Source organism: Ranitomeya imitator, chromosome 8, assembly GCF_032444005.1.
Source record: "Ranitomeya imitator isolate aRanImi1 chromosome 8, aRanImi1.pri, whole genome shotgun sequence".
Classification (NCBI taxonomy): domain Eukaryota; kingdom Metazoa; phylum Chordata; class Amphibia; order Anura; family Dendrobatidae; genus Ranitomeya; species Ranitomeya imitator.
In genome coordinates, this window is record NC_091289.1 from 9,707,747 (window position 1) to 9,732,449 (window position 24,703).

Here is a 24,703-nt window from a genome sequence, read left to right on the forward strand (position 1 = left end):
GGTCACAGCGGCCGGATCACACGCGGAACGTTCAGAAGGTGCAAACTCAGCAGCGTAAATGAGCGCCAAGCTCTGGAGCAGAACTACTACCCTCATTATTGAGGAGGTGACGGCCATAAATAAGTCAGAAACGTATTTATAGAAGATATCAAGGATTATACCGTCAGTGTGAACGGAGGCGTCACAGCTCGGCACGTCTGCCAAGATCTCCGCTTGCTGTCAGCAAACAGGAGCATTAGTCCATGTTCCCACATAACGGTTTTGGTTTTTTTTTGCATTTACCAGTTCAAGCAAAGTGGGTGCGAGTGTAAAGACGCTAGTTGGCCTTTGTGTGGAACCTTGAAAAAATGCTAAAAAAACCCCCATATAATTGCATTTTAAGGTAAAAAATAGAACTTCAATATTTGTGCACAAAAAAAGTAATTAAAAATGTATCAAATCTCCTTCAAAATGGAACGATCAGAGCAAATTACTATCACATATTTTAGTGTGGAGACTTACAAAAAAAAGAAATCAGCGTTTGTCCACGTGGGAACACGGCCTTATTGGTTTACGTGTAATCTGAAAATCCAAGATTGCTACAATTGTATCCTCTGCTGACACATCCTACCTGTACTGATACATTGCGTCAGTCCTCAGGTGTTTACTAAACAGAGGATACAATTGTAGCCAATCGTCAGGACAGGTTTTCTGCTCAGCAATGCTTCCATTTCCTGACAGCAAGCAGAGTTCTTAAGAAGGAGGTGGAAATGAAGGAGAAAGTGACAGTAAGCTGTAGAACTTTAGTGGTTAAAGGGGTCGCGCCAAGGTTATAACTTATTGCCCATCCATAGGATATTGGACGACTGGGACCCCACTGACGACAAAAACAAGGGTCCGGAGACCCCCATGTGAGTGAAGGTTTAGCCTGTGCACTATCGCTCCATTCACTGCCTACGGGACTGAGGGAAATGGGCGCTATGGACCCCAGTGCTCATGATTGATGGAGGTCCAACAGCGGGAAATTATATCTTAACGTAAAGTATATATATATCTAATGATATGAGACACTTTATATGGTACTCCAGTTACATCCGGAGCTGCATTCTGCTGGTTCCCTGTGAGCAGCGCGCACACCAAGCCGTTCATACTGCAGCTTTGGCTGTGACTAGAGGTTAGGCCACAGAGCAGCTCAGTATTTGCAGGGTCCGCGTTTACCCCCCCCCCCCCCCCCCCCCCGTATGCGGTGCCGTATTACCTGGCGGATAACATGAGGCAGCACTCCATGCACTCGATCTTCAGGACGTGTTGGGCGTTCTCCACTATCGGGCGACTCACCTACAGGGGAGGAGACGGGAGCGAGAGACGCCACATTTACTATGTACAGAGCACGACGACGATCACAAGGGCTGCAGCTGTAACAAACCCTCCGCTGTGAGTAGCATGACGTATCTACAGGGACTTATCCGCTGGGTGCAAAAAGGTTTCCATTCACTGATCGGCCGTAAGGAACTGATGTGCGAGGTGTATTGCAAACTTCCACCATTTCCATAATTTACATGGGACTGCGCAATCTCTCGAATTCCAGATTGGGGGCCACGTACCCGCATCCCAGGGATGGAGAGCGTATTCTTCAGCCGGTATTTGCCGTCCTTCTGTGCGTAGGTGTAAAGCAGAACGTCATTCATCTACGGAGGGAAATAAAGACCGTAATATACAGTGAGGGGTGCAGGTATATGTGCTCACAACAGGGGCAATATAATTTAAAGCGACAGTATCCTATTGAGCGGGTGTATCTGTGTGATACAGTCCGAGCCCCCATCATGTTACCATTTCCGTGATGTATCTAAGCAGGGTCGATCGCTCATTCTCATTGCTGGGAATTATTTTTTTTTTTTTATCCGACGTCATAAATAAACCTTCTAAGCACAGATCACCCCCCGCCGCCCGACTCCCCTGATCCGCCGTGTCCATGAGCGATCAGCGGTGATGGACGGCCTCATGGAAATTTTGGTTATTATAGAAGCCACAAGTGAATTTTTCTCCGTGCTGCTCCACCCCCGGCGCCATCTGTGACCTCGGCCGCGGCGCCGCATGGTTATACACCGTATTCAGTGTAAATAATGTATGTAATAAGCGCGCAGGCAGCGCTGACGGACTTGTCAATCATCCCGGGCCGGGCGCCATCTTCTGCCAAAGACCGAGGGGATTTACGTGCTGGCGAGTGACGGATGACGGGCCGGCGAGGGTTTATTCACTTTACTTATTGCTTTGTGAATCACATTCTTTGCCGACATTAATCTGATCGGTGACATCTTCACCCGGCGATCCCGGGATCCTCCGCGGCTGAGGCCGACGTATAGATCACATAACAATCGATGATCCGACGCGTAAATTCTCACCGCTGGTGTTTACAAGGGATCCGATAAATCACGGGAGTCTGCGGCGACGTCTCGTTGCAGATAAATCCAAATTATTTACTAAGAAATTGCGCTGGTCGGAAGTTACAGAGGAGGGTTATAAATTTTGGCGGGAACGTCCCTTTAAGATATTGCTAATAAACGCATGATAAGAGGTGCCAATCTGCCACTCGCGGAAGCCTATGTCCCTTCTATTCATCCGGGGGACCCCCATAACTCTCCCTTCTGTGGATGTGCCAAACATTTTTTTATTTTTATTTGTCGTACCCCTTTATAGGGCCAAGAATTGGCTCATCTAACGCTGAGCTGCCGCTTAGACCCTGAGTGATCAGCTCTGATCGGTGAGTTTCATTTTCATTTTCCTACAGCGCCCCCAGAGGAGAGGAGAAGCATTACAGGAGTCCTATTAAATTAATGGATTGCCAGTTAATGGCATGGAGCTGCCAGGTTCTATTGATTGGGAAAGACGCTCTTGTGCCGTCACCTGTAAGTGCCGTAAAACTACAGGCTACAAGAGCATGCTGGGAGTTGTAGTTTTGCAGACCACCGTTTTAATGCATACGTTGCTCCCTGTGTGTGTCTGCCCTGCGAGCTCGGCAGTAATCTGCGCTCCTCCAGTTTCATGTCATCTGTATTAATTGAGTCTATATTTCACGGTCTGAACAGGAGGGAGGGGGATTACATAGTAACATAGTAACATAGTTAGTAAGGCCGAAAAAAGACATTTGTCCATCCAGTTCAGCCTATATTCCATCATAATAAATCCCCAGATCTACGTCCTTCTACAGAACCTAATAATTGTATGATACAATATTGTTCTGCTCCAGGAAGACATCCAGGCCTCTCTTGAATCCCTCGACTGAGTTCGCCATCACCACCTCCTCAGGCAAGCAATTCCAGATTCTCACTGCCCTAACAGTAAAGAATCCTCTTCTATGTTGGTGGAAAAACCTTCTCTCCTCCAGACGCAAAGAATGCCCCCTTGTGCCCGTCACCTTCCTTGGTATAAACAGATCCTCAGCGAGATATTTGTATTGTCCCCTTATATACTTATACATGGTTATTAGATCGCCCCTCAGTCGTCTTTTTTCTAGACTAAATAATCCTAATTTCGCTAATCTATCTGGGTATTGTAGTTCTCCCATCCCCTTTATTAATTTTGTTGCCCTCCTTTGTACTCTCTCTAGTTCCATTATATCCTTCCTGAGCACCGGTGCCCAAAACTGGACACAGTACTCCATGTGCGGTCTAACTAGGGATTTGTACAGAGGCAGTATAATGCTCTCATCATGTGTATCCAGACCTCTTTTAATGCACCCCATGATCCTGTTTGCCTTGGCAGCTGCTGCCTGGCACTGGCTGCTCCAGGTAAGTTTATCATTAACTAGGATCCCCAAGTCCTTCTCCCTGTCAGATTTACCCAGTGGTTTCCCGTTCAGTGTGTAATGGTGATATTGATTCCCTCTTCCCATGTGTATAACCTTACATTTATCATTGTTAAACCTCATCTGCCACCTTTCAGCCCAAGTTTCCAACTTATCCAGATCCATCTGTAGCAGAATACTATCTTCTCTTGTATTAACTGCTTTACATAGTTTTGTATCATCTGCAAATATCGATATTTTACTGTGTAAACCTTCTACCAGATCATTAATGAATATGTTGAAGAGAACAGGTCCCAATACCGACCCTGCGGTACCCCACTGGTCACAGCGACCCAGTTAGAGACTATACCATTTATAACCACCCTCTGCTTTCTATCACTAAGCCATTTTAGTATTTTTAATGAGCGTGTCAGCGGCTGCAGAGTTATGGATGACGAGGATGGTCATGATTCCCAAAGCAGCAGAGAAAGTCCACAAAGATGGACAATTATTCTGGGGGGAAAGGGCTGATACAAATTTATTATTTCAAGGGAAATAAGCACTACTAATAGTCACTAGTGATTTTTTAAAGAAGTTTTTACCTATTACCTTCCGTTCTTATTTCTGTTTGCTACTTTTTTAATTATTATTCATCTTCTCTATCTCTTTACGTTACTGAACTGGAAATATCAGGAAAGGATAATTGCCATCTTTTTGACACCCCTACCCCCTTCTAAAGACAAAGTAGGCAAAAATAACATATTTTTACCTTTGCTGTCTTTCAACATATACATAAGATCCTGTCTGCAGCCACCACTAGGGGGAGCTCCCTGTATACAGAGATACATGATAAGATCCTGTCTGCAGTCACCACTAGGGGGAGCTCCCTGTATACAGAGATACATGATAAGATCCTGTCTGCAGCCACCACTAGGGGGAGCTCCCTGTATACAGAGATACATGATAAGATCCTGTCTGCAGCCACCACTAGGGGGAGCTCCCTGTACCCTGTATACAGAGATACATTATAAGATCCTGTCTGCAGCCACCACTAGGGGGAGCTCTCTGTATACAGAGATACATGATAAGATCCTGTCTGCAGTCACCACTAGGGGGAGCTCCCTGTACACAGAGATACATGATAAGATCCTGTCTGCAGCCACCACTAGGGGGAGCTCCCTGTATACAGAGATACATGATAAGATCCTGTCTGCATCACCACTAGGGGGAGCTCCCTGTATACAGAGATACATGATAAGATCCTGTCTGCAGCCACCACTAGGGGGAGCTCCCTGTATACAGAGATACATGATAAGATCCTGTCTGCATCACCACTAGGGGGAGCTCCCTGTATACAGAGATACATGATAAGATCCTGTCTGCAGCCACCACTAGGGGGAGCTCCCTGTATACAGAGATACATGATAAGATCCTGTCTGCAGCCACCACTAGGGGGAGCTCCCTGTATACAGAGATACATGATAAGATCCTGTCTGCAGCCACCACTAGGGGGAGCTCCCTGTATACAGAGATACATGATAAGATCCTGTCTGCAGCCACCACTAGGGGGAGCTCCCTGTATACAGAGATACATGATAAGATCCTGTCTGCAGCCACCACTAGGGGGAGCTCCCTGTATACAGAGATACATGATAAGATCCTGTCTGCAGCCACCACTAGGGGGAGCTCCCTGTATACAGAGATACATGATAAGATCCTGTCTGCAGCCACCACTAGGGGGAGCTCCCTGTATACAGAGATACATGATAAGATCCTGTCTGCAGTCACCACTAGGGGGAGCTCCCTGTATGCAGAGATACATGATAACATCCTGTCTGCAACCACCACTAGGGGGAGCTCCCTGTATACAGAGATACATGATAAGATTCCGCCTGCAGCCACCACTAGGGGGAGCTCCCTGTATACAGAGATACATGATAACATCCTGTCTGCAGCCACCACTAGGGGGAGCTCCCTGTATACAGAGATACATGATAAGATCCTGGCTGCAGTCACCACTAGGGGGAGCTCCCTGTATACAGAGATACATGATAAGATCCTGTCTGCAGTCGCCACTAGGGGGAGCTCCCTGTATACAGAGATACATGATAAGATCTTGTCTGCAGTCACTACTAGGGGAGCTCCCTGTATACAGAGATACATGATAAGATCCTTTCTGCAGCCACCACTATGGGGAGCTCCCTGTATACAGAGATACATGATAAGATCCTGTCTGCAGTCACCACTAGGGGGAGCTCCCTGTATACAGAGATACATGATAAGATCCTGTCTGCAGTCACCACTAGGGGGAGCTCCCTGTATACAGAGATACATGATAAGATCCTGTCTGCAGCCACCACTAGGGGGAGCTCCCTGTATACAGAGATACATGATAAGATCCTGTCTGCAGCCACCACTAGAGGGAGCTCCCTGTATACAGAGATACATGATAAGATCCTGTCTGCAGTCACCACTAGGGGGAGCTCCCTGTATAGAGATACATGATAAGATCCTGTCTGCAGTCACTACTAGGGGAGCTCCCTGTATACAGAGATACATGATAAGATCCTGTCTGCAGCCACCACTATGGGGAGCTCCCTGTATACAGAGATACATGATAAGATCTTGTCTGCAGCCACCACTAGGGGGAGCTCCCTGTATACAGAGATACATGATAAGATCCTGTCTGCAGCCACCACTAGAGGGAGCTCCCTGTATACAGAGATACATGATAAGATCCTGTCTGCAGTCACCACTAGGGGGAGCTCCCTGTATAGAGATACATGATAAGATCCTGTCTGCAGTCACTACTAGGGGAGCTCCCTGTATACAGAGATACATGATAAGATCCTGTCTGCAGCCACCACTATGGGGAGCTCCCTGTATACAGAGATACATGATAAGATCCTGTCTGCAGCCACCACTAGGGGGAGCTCCCTGTGTACAGAGATACATGATAAGATCCTGTCTGCAGCCACCACTAGGGGGAGCTCCCTGTATACAGAGATACATGATAAGATCCTGTCTGCAGCCACCACTAGGGGAGCTCCCTGTATACAGAGATACATGATAAGATCCTGTCTGCAGCCACCACTATGGGGAGCTCCCTGTATACAGAGATACATGATAAGATCCTGTCTGCAGCCACCACTAGGGGGAGCTCCCTGTATACAGAGATACATGATAAGATCCTGTCTGCAGCCACCACTAGGGGGAGCTCCCTGTATAGAGATACATGATAAGATCCTGTCTGCAGTCACCACTAGGGGGAGCTCCCTGTATAGAGATACATGATAAGATCCTGTCTGCAGTCACTACTAGGGGAGCTCCCTGTATACAGAGATACATGATAAGATCCTGTCTGCAGCCACCACTATGGGGAGCTCCCTGTATACAGAGATACATGATAAGATCCTGTCTGCAGCCACCACTAGGGGGAGCTCCCTGTGTACAGAGATACATGATAAGATCCTGTCTGCAGCCACCACTAGGGGGAGCTCCCTGTATACAGAGATACATGATAAGATCCTGTCTGCAGCCACCACTAGGGGGAGCTCCCTGTATACAGAGATACATGATAAGATCCTGTCTGCAGCCACCACTAGGGGGAGCTCCCTGTATACAGAGATACATGATAAGATCCTGTCTGCAGCCACCACTAGGGGGAGCTCCCTGTATACAGAGATACATGATAAGATCCTGTCTGCAGTCACCACTAGGGGGAGCTCCCTGTATAGAGATACAGGATAAGATCCTGTCTACAGTCACCACTAGGGGGAGCTCCCTGTATACAGAGATACAGGATAAGATCCTGTCTGCAGCCACCACTAGGGGGAGCTCCCTGTATACAGAGATACATGATAAGATCCTGTCTGCAGCCACCACTAGGGGGAGCTCCCTGTATAGAGATACATGATAAGATCCTGTCTGCAGCCACCACTAGGGGGAGCTCCCTGTATAGAGATACATGATAAGATCCTGTCTGCAGCCACCACTAGGGGGAGCTCCCTGTATACAGAGATACATGATAAGATCCTGTCTGCAGCCACCACTAGGGGGAGCTCCCTGTATAGAGATACATGATAAGATCCTGTCTGCAGCCACCAGTAGGGGGAGCTCCCTGTATACAGAGATACATGTTGTCACCTAGACTTACATCTGATCGTCATTTCTGTGATTATGGCGCTTTCATCTATGATAAGATCACAATTGATGTTTATCCCAAAGCTGAGGCTTTACCTTGTCATATTCCGCTATAAGCCGCCTTTGTGCTGTGATTCTTGGAAGTGTCAGATTAGGGTCCGGGGCGGAATTACGGGGGTCAGGGAAGGGTCCTTGTTTTCTATCTGAGAACTTTTAACATCCCAGTAAACAATAGTTTGGAATCAGGAAATCGGCCCCAGGAGCGCGGGCTGTGTAAATTTCCTGCCAGGATGCTGTTACATAGGAATGCCTGGAAGGGACTACAGGGCTCAGGACGGCCCGAACCTGCTGCTGAGATCTGCTGACATGGGACACACAGAGGGATGGAGAAGAAATCCGCTGCTGTAAAGATCTACGGAGACAAATGTAACGTCGCCCGTGTCTGCGCCGTGCGGCTGCGACTTATGTAGGTGACAGAAAAGAAAACTGCCTAAATAGTAATTCCCTGCCGCAGTGATCGGATTGTACCCGTCCGGACTATTTATTTATTGTGGCTCAGACATGGATCTTACCAGGAACAAGTGCCGAGGATGACGGTTTTTCCCAGACACTTTCATCAACGTCCCCTCCTTAACGAACTCCTGTGAGAATAGAAAAAGAAGAATAACGAGCAAAATAACAAAGTGACCGCTCATCACGTGACCCGACGGCTGCCGCCAATCCAATAACCGCTAGAAATAGGATCATTTACACTCTGCCAGCACCAAATGCACCGGAGCGTGCGAGACAAGCGTGCGCAAAATTATCAGTGAGCGAATATTCTGTACCCCGAGTGTCAGTGTCATTATCCTGTACCCAGAGTGTCAGTGTCATTATCCTGTACCCAGAGTGTCAGTGTCATTATCCTGTACCCAGAGTGTCAGCGTCATCATCCTGTACCCCGAGTGTCAGCGTCATTATCCTGTACCCCGAGTGTCAGCGTCATTATCCTGTACCCCGAGTGTCAGCGTCATTATCCTGTACCCCGAGTGTCAGTGTCATTATCCTGTACCCCGAGTGTCAGCGTCATCGTCCTGTACCCCGAGTGTCAGTGTCATTATCCTGTACCCCGAGTGTCAGTGTCATTATCCTGTACCCCGAGTGTCAGTGTCATTATCCTGTACCCCGAGTGTCAGCGTCATTATCCTGTACCCCGAGTGTCAGCGTCATTATCCTGTACCCCGAGTGTCAGTGTCATTATCCTGTACCCCGAGTGTCAGTGTCATTATCCTGGACCCCGAGTGTCAGCGTCATCGTCCTGTACCCCGAGTGTCAGTGTCATTATCCTGTACCCCCAGTGTCAGCGTCATTATCCTGTACCCCGAGTGCCAGTGTCATTATCCTGTACCCCGAGTGTCAGTGTCATTACCCTGTAGCCCGAGTGTCAGTCATCGTCCTGTACCCCGAGTGTCAGCGTCATTATCCTGTACCCCGAGTGTCAGTATCCTGTACCCCGAGTGTCAGTGTCATTATCCTGTACCCCGAGTGTCAGTGTCATTATCCTGGACCCCGAGTGTCAGTGTCATTATCCTGTACCCCGAGTGTCAGCGTCATCGTCCTGTACCCCGAGTGTCAGTGTCATTATCCTGTACCCCGAGTGTCAGTGTCATTATCCTGTACCCCGAGTGTCAGCGTCATTATCCTGTACCCCGAGTGTCAGTGTCATTATCCTGTACCCCGAGTGTCAGTGTCATTATCCTGTACCCCGAGTGTCAGTGTCATTATCCTGGACCCCGAGTGTCAGCGTCATCGTCCTGTACCCCGAGTGTCAGTGTCATTATCCTGTACCCCCAGTGTCAGCGTCATTATCCTGTACCCCGAGTGCCAGTGTCATTATCCTGTACCCCGAGTGTCAGTGTCATTACCCTGTAGCCCGAGTGTCAGTCATCGTCCTGTACCCCGAGTGTCAGCGTCATTATCCTGTACCCCGAGTGTCAGTGTCATTATCCTGTACCCCGAGTGTCAGTGTCATTATCCTGTACCCCGAGTGTCAGTGTCATTATCCTGGACCCCGAGTGTCAGCGTCATTATCCTGTACCCCGAGTGTCAGCGTCATCGTCCTGTACCCCGAGTGTCAGTGTCATTACCCTGTAGCCCGAGTGTCAGTCATCGTCCTGTACCCCGAGTGTCAGTGTCATTATCCTGTACCCCGAGTGTCAGCGTCATTATCCTGTACCCCGAGTGTCAGTGTCATTATCCTGTACCCCGAGTGTCAGTGTCATTATCCTGGACCCCGAGTGTCAGCGTCATCGTCCTGTACCCCGAGTGTCAGCGTCATTATCCTGGACCCCGAGTGTCAGCGTCATCGTCCTGTACCCCGAGTGTCAGTGTCATTACCCTGTAGCCCGAGTGTCAGTCATCGTCCTGTACCCCGAGTGTCAGCGTCATTATCCTGTAGCCCGAGTGTCAGTCATCATCCTGTACCCCGAGTGTCGGCGTCGTTACCCTGCACCCCGATTGTCATTATCCTGTACCCAGAATGTCAGCGTCATTGATTCTTCATAGGCCTCTCCACAGTTTAAAGGGGTTTTCGAGATAAATTTCTGCCTCCACATTATGTGACAGTAGATACTGTGGAACCTGCCCACTGTCATGATTCCCCTGTATTCGCACTGTGAGTGGCCGGTCACGTGATCACATGTGTGGGTACAAGGATCGTGGTGGTCACCGGCTGTCACTGGTCTCAGACGCTCTTATCAATAGGACATTGAGCAATCAGCGACCTGCACAGGAAATACCAGGACTGGCGATATTGGGCGCAGTGCACACTGTCACGATGCAGCAATGTTGGCTGCAGAAATTGGTGTAGATCCCAGAAAACCCCTTTAAGAAGACCCCAGTATCATATATGTCACTTATCAGCAGGGACTCGGGTGCTTTATGTCTCGATATAATACGAGAGCAGATCAGATTCCTCCTGACCGATGAGGATGATGATGGCGGCGGCTCTGCGCGGCGCGGTACTCACCCTCCCCGGGCGGAGGAGGCTGCGCTGTCCGCGGACGCTGTACTCGATCTGGACCAACTTCTGCAGATTCTCCTGCAACACAAGAGAAGACGATTCATCGAGTCCCCGCCGCCATCACATCTACACATGTGATTCTAAGGTCATCGCTTTGTGCTGCGGAGCCGCTAATGATCCGACAGCACAGAGCGCGGCGCCGCATCTGATTAATAACCACAAGATGCTCCGCAGGTTGCAGAGCAGGAAAAATATCCCCCTCCTCCATTACTGTAATTGTGTCCTGATAGCTGGATATTGGCCCTCAGCTTTCGCTTTATTTATAACAGCAGTGACCTGACATTAGGGAATTGTTAGTCATGCGATTGCCTAATATATCCTGTGTATAATACATTACCACCAGGGGGCAGTATAGATACGACTCCTGCCGCAGCAATAGGATCAGAGTAGAAGGTTCCTGTGCACCTAGAGGCCGCTGCCGGTACTGCACTGTACAGTATTTAGGAGACTCCTGGCTCCTGCTATTGCTCCTGCCAGTTACCACCACTTGGAGGCGATCTCCATACAGCGGGCAGGGTTAGATATGGGTGCAATTAGCAACAAAAAACTTCTAATCCTAGAATCCCATCATTTTTGCAATTGGATTTTATTAAAAATGTTGCATCATTTGGCTTTTACAGAATCTTTATTTCCTGTTGATTTCAGCTTTGATGCCGTCTGTGGTCATAAACCAGCTGATAAGAGCTCAGAAAAAGATGAAAAAAAAGCTACAGACTGCAGGTCAGACCTCAGAAGGAGCTCGCTGACGGATTCTCAGTTAACTCTTTCTGCAGCCAGCAATAGACCGTGCAGCACAGCGGCTACAGAAGGCGAACGGTGCAACATTTTAAATGAAACTCATTGGCAAAAATGATTTTTAGCCAATAATACATGTATCTAAGTAAAAAAAATTGTTCCCCCCCCCCCAACCCCAAGATGGACAAGACCTTTTTCATAATATCTAACGGACGCACCAGTGGACTGTGACACATAGAAACAAATGTTCCCAGGGAATTGCTGCAGAAATGTTCTGCGTCCGTCCCAGTGAGTGTGAACGAGCCCTAAGGTGCGACTTCTCCGACTACACGGGCCGTCCGATATTTCGCTATTCCGTCGATTTATATGGAAGTGATGTTGTGTTCCGTAGATAAAGCCAATTCACAGTAAGAAAAGCCGTCCCCCTCCCGACCACTTCTGATGGACTTATTGATCTCTCCCCGTATCGACCCGGCAATGAGAAAACGTCCAGCTGGAGAAGAAAACTCTCCCTGCTCCCGCGGGGCCGACGTGTGAGCGGCCATGAAATTTCTCAATGCTGACAAGTCGTCCCTGGAGAAAACTCAGACGGAGACGATTAAAAGGTAAAAATAAAGCAAAGACGTCAATAAAAAGAAGGAAAAATGGAGACGAGGAGAAAGACCAAGACGCAAAACGAAACGACCTCCAAAGTGTAACATGGCCTCCCAGTGTCCTCCACGGCCGCCGGACCCCCAAAATCTGCGGTGGAAGTAGGCGTTCCCCAGCGTGACTTACCCCGTGGCGCATGCTCTCAATGGCGCGGTCTGCGACTTCGGAGACGATGAGCAGCGCGGCTGTAATAGAAGAACAAGGATGAGAATCAGGGGCCACAGATGAGTCTCCACCCTGAGCGTGGACCCCCGCTGCCAAGGATCAGGGTCCAAACTTCAAAACTTTTGTTTGGGGAGTTGTTCACAGAATTCTCCCTTTTTACCTCCTTTCCTCACTTAGGAGCCACTTTCCCTATTGTTCGGGTTTAACTTTCTCATTCCGTGAATTTTCATCACCGTCAATTGATTATGTGTCAACGTGATGAAACCATTTTGCATCGCAGATTTTCCCCGTCTGCTCCCGCTGCTCACATCTGAGTTTGATGAATTGACTGGAGCCAAATGTGCAGAGATGAGCGGAGCGGCCGCCTGCGAGTTCCCACAGTGCGACATTGATGGAGAGACTCCGACACACGGGCATTAATTAACCTCTACGACTGTACGGAGTGTGTGCGACTTATAGGCACAGGCTGTATACCCGTACAGTGAGGGAAGCATTGGACGTCAGTCCTTCCTCCAGCCCCGGTATATACCGGCCACCTACATTGCCCCCCTGGTGTATAACGTCCGGCCCTAATGCCCCCAGTATGTACCGTCCACCTACATTGCCCCCCTGGTGTATAACATCCGGCCCTAAAGCCCCCAGTATGTACCGGCCACCTACATTGCCCCCCTGATGCATAATGTCCGACCCTAATGTCCCCAGTATGTACCGTCCACCTACATTGCCCCCCTGGTGTATAACGTCCGGCCCTAATGCCCCCAGTATATACCGTCCACCTACATTGCCCCCCTGGTGTATAACGTCCGGCCCTAATGTCCCCAGTATGTACCGTCCACCTACATTGCCCCCCTGGTGTATAACGTCCGGCCCTAATGCCCCCAGTATATACCGTCCACCTACATTGCCCCCCTGGTGTATAACGTCCGACCCTAATGTCCCCAGTATGTACCGTCCACCTACATTGCCCCCCTGGTGTATAACGTCCGGCCCTAATGCCCCCAGTATATACCGTCCACCTACATTGCCCCCCTGGTGTATAACGTCCGACCCTAATGCCCCCAGTATGTACTGTCCACCTACATTGCCCCCCTGGTGTATAACGTCCGGCCCTAATGCCCCCAGTGTTTATTCTCCGGTCTCTCACCCCCTGGTGTATTACATATGTCCCCATCACCCCCAGTTTAGAACGTCCAGCCCTGCTGACCTAGGTATATAAAATCTGGACCCATTGCTCCAAGTCTATAGCCTCCAGCTCCATTTCCCCCCCTGGTGTATAACATCCGGCACTGTTACCCCCAGTATATAACATCCATCCCAATGCCCCCAGTGTTTAATCTCCGGTCCCTCATCCCCCTGGTGTATGACATATGGCCCCATCACCCCCAGTATATACCGCCCAGCTACATTGCCCCCCTGGCGTATAACGTCCGGTCCTAATGCACCCAGTGTATGACATATGGCCCCATCAGCCTCAGTTTATAACGTCCAACCCTGTTGACACCAGTATATAAAATCTAGACCCATTGCCCTAGTATAAAACTTCCAGCCACATTGGCCCCCTGGTGTATCCAGACCTGTTACTCCCCCAGTGTATAATACGTGGCCCCATTGCCCCAGGTGTATATCCTCCAGCCCCATTGCCCCCTTTCTTTCAGTGTATGACGTCTTGCCCTGTTGACCCCAGTATATAACATTCGGTCCCATTACCCCAGACTACGTCCTCCAGTCCCATTGCCCCAGTATATAACTTCCAGCCACATTGCCCCCCTGGTGTATAACGTCCAGACCTGTTACTCCCCCAGTGTATAATATCTGGCCCCATTGTCCCCAGAGTATATCCTCCAGCCCCATTGACCTCCCTGGTGTATAATGTCCAACCCTGTTTCCCCCCCAGTGTATAATGTCAGGGTACTTGCCCTATCCCGGTATAAAACATACAACCCCCAGTGTATAACCTCCAGCCCCTCACCCCCAGTATATAACCTCATGCCCCCCGCCATGCCATCTGCCTTTACTACCATGTGACAGAGCGGCCGGTGGTGCAGAGCTCCTGATACCACCGAGGAGCAGAAGGCAGAAAGCCCCCACCGTTCTGCTGACCCCATAACTGCAGAGTCCAGACATAGCGCCCCCAACAGGAGCGTCACAGGGTGGGCGTCATCCGCGCGTGCCTCTAACACTTCATACACAGACCATGTGCACAAAGAACAAATACACAGTAAAAGAAAATACAAAAAATAATAATAGTAACAAAAAAAAAGAAACGTTTACACGGAAATCGCTACTAATAATACAAACATAGAATAAATAATGTTTCGCCCACCCTGAGTGTCTTCATATTCCTCCAGATCAGGACACAGATTGTTGAGATAATCTGCCGGAAAGAAAGGAGAACCATAACTGCGACTCTGCCTCCATCTCTACCGTCCGCCATAGATACACGTGCAGCCCCCCTATAGGGGCCATAAAGGGTCTCGTGGACCCTAATCTGAGACATTCACTAACAGCAAAGACGTAATAGTGACGAACGGAAAGAAAGAAGATTCGAAAGTTACAGAATTAATTGTACGAGGATTATAGGTTCTATCAATAACTGGACAATTCCTTTAAGTGACGTTTTCAGTTCAGGCATGAAGCTCCACAGTCATATGTTTTATTCTAGCTTTTTATTAAAAATCGGGAGCATGACACCAATATGTCACAGTGAGACGAGCGGCTCATAAATCTGCCCCGACTCCGCACCGCGCTGATAATCTGATGGAACAATATTACATTTCTCAATTGTCTGAGGACGAGCAAGAAAGCGAAACCGCAGCTCAGGACACCGCTTTAAATTCATTACTGTCATCGACACAGGAGTCCCCGGGGCCGAGGAGCGGCGCTCAGAGGCACGGACGCCAGCCGCGATTTATAAAAAACACAACTTTATTACTAACGTGATAATCAGTTACTTTTATTAAAGTTGTATCTTTGTGGGTTACCGAGGGGGCAAAAGTAGCCGCATTAGGGAGCAGTATTATAGTAGTTATATTCTTGCACATAGGAGCAGTATTATAGTAGTTATATTCTTGTACATAGGTGGCAGTATTATAGTAGTTATATTCTTGTACATAGGAGCAGTATTATAGTAGTTATATTCTTGTACATAGGGGGCAGTATTATAGTAGTTATATTGTTGTATATATGAGCAGTATTATAGTAGTTATATTCTTGTACAGTGCCAGGCAGCAGCTGCCAAGGCAAACAGGATCATGGGGTGCATTTAAAGAGGTCTGGATACACATTATGAGAGCATTATACTGCCTCTGTACAAATCCCTAGTTAGACCGCACATGGAGTACTGTGTCCAGTTTTGGGCACCGGTGCTCATGAAGGATATAATGGAACTAGAGAGAGTACAAAGGAGGGCAACAAAATTAATAAAGGGGATGGGAGAACTGCAATACCCAGATAGATTAGCGAAATTAGGATTATTTAGTCTAGAAAAAAGACGACTGAGGGGCGATCTAATAACCATGTATAAGTATATAAGGGGACAATACAAATATCTCGCTGAGGATCTGTTTATACCAAGGAAGGTGACGGGCACAAGGGGGCATTCTTTGCGTCTGGAGGAGAGAAGGTTTTTCCACCAACATAGAAGAGGATTCTTTACTGTTAGGGCAGTGAGAATCTGGAATTGCTTGCCTGAGGAGGTGGTGATGGCGAACTCAGTCGAGGGGTTCAAGAGAGGCCTGGATGTCTTCCTGGAGCAGAACAATATTGTATCATACAATTATTAGGTTCTGTAGAAGGACGTAGATCTGGGGATTTATTATGATGGAATATAGGTTGAACTGGATGGACAAATGTCTTTTTTCGGCCTTACTAACTATGTTACTATGTTACATAGGGAGCAGTATTATAGTAGTTATATTCTTGTACATAGGGAGCAGTATTATAGTAGTTATATTCTTGTACATAGGGAGCAGTATTATAGTAGTTATATTCTTGTACATAGGGAGCAGTATTATAGTAGTTATATTCTTGTACGTAGGAGCAGTATTATAGTAGTTATATTCTTGTACATAGGGAGCAGTATTATAGTAGTTATATTCTTGTACATAGGTGGCAGTATTATAGTAGTTATATTCTTGTACATAGGTGGCAGTATTATAGTAGTTATATTCTTGTACATAGGAGCAGTATTATAGTAGTTATATTCTTGTATATAGGAGCAGTATTATAGTAGTTATATTCTTGTACATAGGGGCAGTATTATAGTAGTTATATTCTTGTACATAGGAGCAGTATTATAGTAGTTATATTCTTGTATATAGGAGCAGTATTATAGTAGTTATATTCTTGTACATAGGAGCAGTATTATAGTAGTTATATTCTTGTACATAGGGGCAGTATTATAGTAGTTATATTCTTGTACATAGGAGCAGTATTATAGTAGTTATATTCTTGTACATAGGGAGCAGTATTATAGTAGTTATATTCTTGTACATAGGGAGCAGTATTATAGTAGTTATATTCTTGTACATAGGGGCAGTATTATAGTAGTTATATTCTTGTACATAGGGGGCAGTATTATAGTAGTTATATTCTTGTATATATGAGCAGAATTATAGTAGTTATATTCTTGTATATAGGAGCAGTATTATAGTAGTTATATTCTTGTACATAGGAGCAGTATTATAGTAGTTATATTCTTGTACATAGGGGCAGTATTATAGTAGTTATATTCTTGTACATAGGAGCAGTATTATAGTAGTTATATTCTTGTACATAGGAGCAGTATTATAGTAGTTATATTCTTGTACATAGGGGCAGTATTATAGTAGTTATATTCTTGTACATAGGAGCAGTATTATAGTAGTTATATTCTTGTACATAGGGAGCAGTATTATAGTAGTTATATTCTTGTACATAGGGAGCAGTATTATAGTAGTTATATTCTTGTACATAGGAGCAGTATTATAGTAGTTATATTCTTGTACATAGGGGCAGTATTATAGTAGTTATATTCTTGTACATAGGAGCAGTATTATAGTAGTTATATTCTTGTACATATGAGCAGTATTATAGTAGTTATATTCTTGTACATATGAGCAGTATTATAGTAGTTATATTCTTGTACATAGGGGCAGTATTATAGTAGTTATATTCTTGTACATAGGAGCAGTATTATAGTAGTTATATTCTTGTACATAGGGAGCAGTATTATAGTAGTTATATTCTTTTACATAGGGGCAGTATTATAGTAGTTATATTCTTGTACATAGGGGCAGTATTATAGTAGTTATATTCTTGTACATAGGAGCAGTATTATAGTAGTTATATTCTTGTACATAGGGAGCAGTATTATAGTAGTTATATTCTTTTACATAGGGAGCAATATTATAGTAGTTATATTCTTGTACATAGGGACAGTATTATAGTAGTTATATTCTTGTACATAGGGGGCAGTATTATAGTAGTTATATTCTTGTATATATGAGCAGTATTATAGTAGTTATATTCTTGTACATATGAGCAGTATTATAGTAGTTATATTCTTGTACATAGGAGCAGTATTATAGTAGTTATATTCTTGTACATAGGGAGCAGTATTATAGTAGTTATCTTCTTGTACATAGGGAGCAGTATTATAGTAGTTATATTCTTGTGCATAGGGGCAGTATTATAGTAGTTATATTCTTGTACATAGGAGCAGTATTATAGTAGTTATATTCTTGTACATAGGAGCAGTATTATAGTAGTTATATTCTTGTACATAGGAGCAGTATTATAGTAGTTATATTCTTGTACATAGGAGCAGTATTATAGTAGTTATATTCTCGTACATAGGGGCAGTATTATAGTAGTTATATTCTTGTATATAGGGGGCAGTATTGTAGTAGCTACATTCTTGTACATAGGGGCAGTATTATAGTAGTTTTCTTCTTGTATATAGGAGCAGTATTATAGTAGTTATATTCTTGTACCTTGGGGCAGTATTATAGTAGTTATATTCTTGTATATAGAGGGCAGTATTGTAGTAGCTACATTCTTGTACATAGGGGCAGTATTATAGTAGTTTTCTTCTTGTATATAGGAGCAGTATTATAGTAGTTATATTCTTGTACATAGGGGGCAGTATTATAGGAGTTATATTCTTGTACATAGGAGCAGTATTATAGTAGTTATATCCTTGTACATAGGGGCAGTATTATAGTAGTTATATTCTTGTACATAGGGGCAGTATTATAGTAGTTATATTTTTGTACATAGGGGGCAGTATTATAGTAGTTATATTCTTGTACATAGGAGCAGTATTATAGTAGTTATATTCTTGTACATAGGGGCAGTATTATAATAGTTATATTCTTGTATATAGGGACAGTATTATAGTAGTTATATTCTTGTATTTATTTTAATTACATTGAGTTTTCGTTTTTTAATTATCTGCAAAAAAAAAAAGACTGCAGACTTAGATAAGAGCAGAAAGCCATTGTCCTAATGTTGCAGTATGATGGCAGTAGCTACGTAGACATACTCTGCAGTTTTATGGGCAGTAAATTAATACTACACTGAGTTACTAAAGATGAGGAGACGTGGTCAATTACTGCAAATATAATAAAAAAAATTTAATACCATAAAAAAATCCATGTCCAGTCAGAGACAATGAATTTGGAAGAAATTAATTTTGCGTATCCGCTGGGATCGCTCTGGCAGCCGGACGCTGTGGTCATTTTTTTGGGAACAGAGGTCTCAGCGCTGCTGTGTGGATATAATGTTACTGAACAGACGAAAAGTAATAAATTATCTCTCAAACTACTCACGTCATTAAACGTTACTTTAAAGTAAATACTTTTGCAATACATCTAAAATTAAAATAAAACATGACATCAAATAGTCTAGAATAAAACTCTTCTCCCATTTTTTTTTTTGTACAGATTAATATTTAATAAGCGGCAGCAGAGAATACAAGACTGCAGGGAAGTTACCTGTGAGGATCATGTGATACTGGAAGATTCTCTGCACCACTTTCACCAGCTCGTGTTTAACACTCGACTGTCCGCGCTGGAAGTTTCTCTGTGCTCCACAATAAAGAAAGAAAAATGACGAGCGCCAGTATTAATGTCTGTACATGTATGAGAGTCACTATAACACCGCCATTACTACCACAACCCGAGAAGCGGAATGAGGCCAATAACTCCTGGTGGAACTGACCTCAAAGTCTCTGATGACGGCGGTGACCTGGGGGGTTTTCAGGTTACAATCTTCAAGGGCAGATATTGTCTTATCAAAGGCGACAATAAAGGCCGTATGATGCTGGAATTGGGATTCTCGGCTTAAAAACACATCTGCAATTTTTTGGTTTTCCTCCCTTTTGAAAAGAAAAAAAATATTTATATAATAATTCCAAATATAAACAGCTGTACTGATCCTGAGTTACATCATGCATTATACTCCAGAGCTGCACTCACTATTCTGCTGGCTCAGTCACTGTGTACATACATTACATTACTGATCCTGAGTTACCTCCTGTATTATATCCCAGAGCTGCACTCACTATTCTGCTGGCTCAGTCACTGTGTACATACATTACATTACTGATCCGGAGTTACATCCTGTATTATACTCCAGAGCTGCACTCACTATTCTGCTGGTGCAGTCACTGTGTACATACATTACATTACTGATCCTGAGTTACCTCCTGTATTATACCCCAGAGCTGCACTCACTATTCTGCTGGTGCAGTCACTGTGTACATACATTACATTACTGATCCGGAGTTACATCCTGTATTATACTCCAGAGCTGCACTCACTATTCTGCTGGTGCAGTCACTGTGTACATACATTACATTACTGATCCCGAGTTACATCCTGTATTATACCCCAGAGCTGCACTCACTATTCTGCTGGTGCAGTCACTGTGTACATACATTACATTACTGATCCTGAGTTACATCCTGTATTATACTCCAGAGCTGCACTCACTATTCTGCTGGTGCAGTCACTGTGTACATACATTACATTACTGATCCTGAGTTACATCCTGTATTATACTCCAGAGCTGCACTCACTATTCTACTGGTACAGTCACTGTGTACATACATTACATTACTGATCCCGAGTTACATCCTGTATTATACCCCAGAGCTGCACTCACTATTCTGCTGGCTCAGTCACTGTGTACATACATTACATTACTGATCCTGAGTTACCTCCTGTATTATATCCCAGAGCTGCACTCACTATTCTGCTGGCTCAGTCACTGTGTACATACATTACATTACTGATCCGGAGTTACATCCTGTATTATACTCCAGAGCTGCACTCACTATTCTGCTGGTGCAGTCACTGTGTACATACATTACATTACTGATCCCGAGTTACATCCTGTATTATACCCCAGAGCTGCACTCACTATTCTGCTGGTGCAGTCACTGTGTACATACATTACATTACTGATCCTGAGTTACATCCTGTATTATACTCCAGAGCTGCACTCACTATTCTGCTGGTGCAGTCACTGTGTACATACATTACATTACTGACCCGGAGTTACATCCTGTATTATACCCCAGAGCTGCACTCACTATTCTGCTGGTGCAGTCACTGTGTACATACATTACATTACTGATCCTGAGTTACATCCTGTATTATACTCCAGAGCTGCACTCACTATTCTGCTGGTGCAGTCACTGTGTACATACATTATATTACTGATCCTGAGTTACATCCTGTATTATACTCCAGAGCTGCACTCACTATTCTGCTGGTGCAGTCACTGTGTACATACATTACATTACTGATCCTGAGTTACATCCTGTATTATACTTCAGAAAAGCAGTCATAATTCTGCAAGCTTCAGAGCTGAAATATCCAGCGTCCCCTGCTTTTTCAGTTTCTACAAAGAACTGGTATTGTTACCTTTATAGCAGCCTCTGTACATTTATCCTATGTAGGCGCTACGGGCACATCTGCAATAAGATTAGTGATTGACTATCAGCAGATTAGTGAGCGCAGCTCTGGAGTATAAAAAGACTCTTTCTCCTGACCAATATGTTATAATGTAAAGTACGGTATTGGCAAAGCTTCTTAATGTGATTCTTTCAATGATCCCTGTTTGTGGAGTTCCTGTTCTTTCAGCCACACGGCCAGAAACCCACCAGTGCTTCAATCTCTCCTCCAGCTCCTGCAGAACCTCTTCATGCAGCAGGTAGACGTCCAGCAGCTGGCTCAGTCCATGTCGCAGCCTCAGCTCTTCCTCCTCGTCTTCCTCCTCACTGCCGAGCACCCTGAGCATGGATGCATGGAATTGCTGGAAGAAAACAAGGTGACCTATTACTCCTCGTGGATGTAATATACCTCACACCACATGGGGGCGCCAGCAGTCTTCTGCCTCCGGACGCCATCTTTAATTGTGGATTCAAGTGCATTTCCCAATATACAGAAGGTAATAAACCAGAGCGACCCAACAATTCAGAGACGGCACCTCTTAGTTTCTTCTAAGAAAAACTCCAATGGCCAAGACCCCGGGGTGGAAGGAGCTGGAGGTGGGTAAAATGGCGACCAGGGATTGTGCCCCAAGTGCAGGATGCCAGGTGTTTCTAGATAATGTTAGGAAGCCTGGCGAAGACTCTGCCAAGTGCACGATTATTGTCTTAAAGAAAAGGGATAAGTGTCTGCCGGACGCTACTGGTGCCGCTGATCTCCCAGGAAAAGGTGCAAATATCCAACCTCCTCCATCAGATCCGCTGCATTCAGGGGCCGCAGTCCAGCACGACTGCGCCAGGCTCTGCAGAGAGAGTGCCTTTAAGACAGCCCTATATGACACCGGCATATATTGGCGGTGCCATTGTCCTGCACTGAGCCTGTACAGCGACCACCTCCGCTCCTAGTCCAGAGGAGGTTAACGGAACAGTCCTAGCATCTGATCTGCTGAAGAAATCTATAAAGAATTAACTGGCAGAACAAGAAACAGCTGACAAATCCCCCCGAGACGCGTGGGGCGCAGAGCGTTAAAGACGTTTTATCTGCATGGAGGATCCTCGCTTACAGGCTGACGAGGAGAATATATCAGAAGTGAAAAAGCTGCTAAGTGCATGGGAAGAGCGACAACCCGAGCAACTGCAGCAAAGAACGACAACCCGAGCAACCGCAGCAAAGAGCGACAACCCGAGCAACCGCAGCAAAGAGCGACAACCCGAGCAACCCCAGCAAAGAGCGACAACCCGAGCAACCCCAGCAAAGAGCGACAACCCGAGCAACCGCAGCAAAGAACGACAACCCGAGCAACCCCAGCAAAGAGCGACAACCCGAGCAACCGCAGCAAAGAGCGACAACCCGAGCAACCGCAGCAAAGAGCGACAACCCGAGCAACCGCAGCAAAGAGCGATAACCCGAGAAACCGCAGCAAAGAGCGACAACCCGAGCAACCGCAGCAAAGAGCGACAACCCGAGCAACCGCAGCAAAGAGCGACAACCCGAGCAACCGCAGCAAAGAGCGACAACCCGAGCAACCGCAGCAAAGAGCGACAACCCGAGCAACCGCAGCAAAGAGCGACAACCCGAGCAACCGCAGCAAAGAGCGACAACCCGAGCAACCGCAGCAAAGAGCGACAACCCGAGCAACCGCAGCAAAGAGCGACAACCCGAGCAACCGCAGCAAAGAGCGACAACCCGAGCAACCGCAGCAAAGAGCGACAACCCGAGCAACCGCAGCAAAGAGCGACAACCCGAGCAACCGCAGCAAAGAGCGGCAACCCGAGCAACCGCAGCAAAGAGCGGCAACCCGAGCAACCGCAGCAAAGAGCGACAACCCGATCAACCGCAGCAAAGAGCGACAACCCGAGCAACCGCAGCAAAGAGCGGCAACCCGAGCAACCGCAGCAATGGCGCCCAACTCTTCTGTCAACTAAAAAAATTAAGGGACTTCCCCTTTAAAATTCACAACTACAGCAAGAAACAATGTAACCTGCCACAACAGACGTTGTAACCTGCCACAAGAGACGTTGTAACCTGCCACAAGAGACATTGTAACCTGCCACAAGAGACGTTGTAACCTGCCACAAGAGACGTTGTAACCTGCCACAAGAGACGTTGTAACCTGCCACAAGAGACGTTGTAACCTGCCACAAGAGACGTTGTAACCTGCCACAAGAGACATTGTTTACCAATAAGAGGAAATAGCAGGTTACAGACTTTAATAACAATAAATAAAACCTTTCTTACTAAGCCTATGTCGCCTTCCTCAGTTTCCAGACCTCTGCTTGCTGTCAGTGAACGCTAACATTCTTATTTGCATCTGGAGCCTGGATTATCCAAACCGAATACTTTTCACAGTTGAAAGTTTGTTACAGTTCCCTCCGCTCTACACATCGGCAGCTGAACTCTCCCTTTTGTCTTGATAGATTTACACAATGTATCAATCTCACAGACGATTGTCTAAACTGGATGCAACTGTAACAAACCCTCAGGTTGGGAATAGTAGCCTATAGAATTGCGCTGCAGCCATTTAATCTTTCTTCTATGTTAGAACATCCCTTCATTCAGTGAGGGCATGCTGAGACCTGTAGTACTTAGTGATCCATCTACAAATAATTAAGGTGTTAGACAATTATCCCGTGACCAAGAACAGCCCATTGTCCTAAATGCGGATTCACGAAATTCGCCGGACGGTCGGAAACGTCACGTGAGCGTCCGGAATTCAGGAAGCGTCCGTCCTTCCTGCCATACATCTCTCTGTTCTTCTGGTGCAATGCGAGGTGGGGACTGAGAATAACGGAACCCTGAAACTTGCCGACCTTCACGCTGACTTCACGCGTGGTTATTCCTGGAATATAGTGAGATTTGCGCAGGGATGACCTCTGACCCCAACCAAAAAGAAATATGAAAGGGAAAGTGTCTCCGGCTTTATTAATATAGATCCACAATATCTGAGGCTTTCAGGTCTAATGTCCCTGAGGATTCCGGGTCCGGGGGTCAAGTGAGAATCTGTGCGTCCTAATCAATCAGAAAGCGTAATTGGTTCGTGAATGTCCAATATCGTAACAAAGAGGTTAAAGGCGACGACAGAATGAAGTCTGTGATGGACCATCACCCCCATTCTGATTCACCTTTACTATGTAGGGTCGATCCGTACTATTCATCAATCCCAAGATTAGTCTGGACATAAGTAAATGGACCCCTCCTCCCTCAGCCTAT

The 24,703-nt window shown here is 46.0% G+C and overlaps 1 protein-coding gene across 2 annotated transcripts in view; it reads right to left on the minus strand.

Moving 5' to 3' along the window:
- Positions 1 to 24,703, minus strand: part of FGD5 (FYVE, RhoGEF and PH domain containing 5) — a 92,327-nt gene that overhangs the window by 10,375 nt on the left and 57,249 nt on the right. For both annotated transcript variants that reach the window (XM_069736245.1, XM_069736244.1), the window contains exons 6-14: positions 21,667 to 21,818; positions 19,719 to 19,875; positions 19,493 to 19,580; positions 14,842 to 14,892; positions 12,480 to 12,538; positions 10,914 to 10,985; positions 8,479 to 8,547; positions 1,584 to 1,667; positions 1,238 to 1,317 (exon numbers count right to left, since the gene is read on the minus strand). In XM_069736245.1, coding sequence (XP_069592346.1) covers positions 1,238 to 1,317; positions 1,584 to 1,667; positions 8,479 to 8,547; positions 10,914 to 10,985; positions 12,480 to 12,538; positions 14,842 to 14,892; positions 19,493 to 19,580; positions 19,719 to 19,875; positions 21,667 to 21,818 — 812 coding nt within the window. The remainder of the gene's footprint in view (positions 1 to 1,237; positions 1,318 to 1,583; positions 1,668 to 8,478; positions 8,548 to 10,913; positions 10,986 to 12,479; positions 12,539 to 14,841; positions 14,893 to 19,492; positions 19,581 to 19,718; positions 19,876 to 21,666; positions 21,819 to 24,703) is intronic.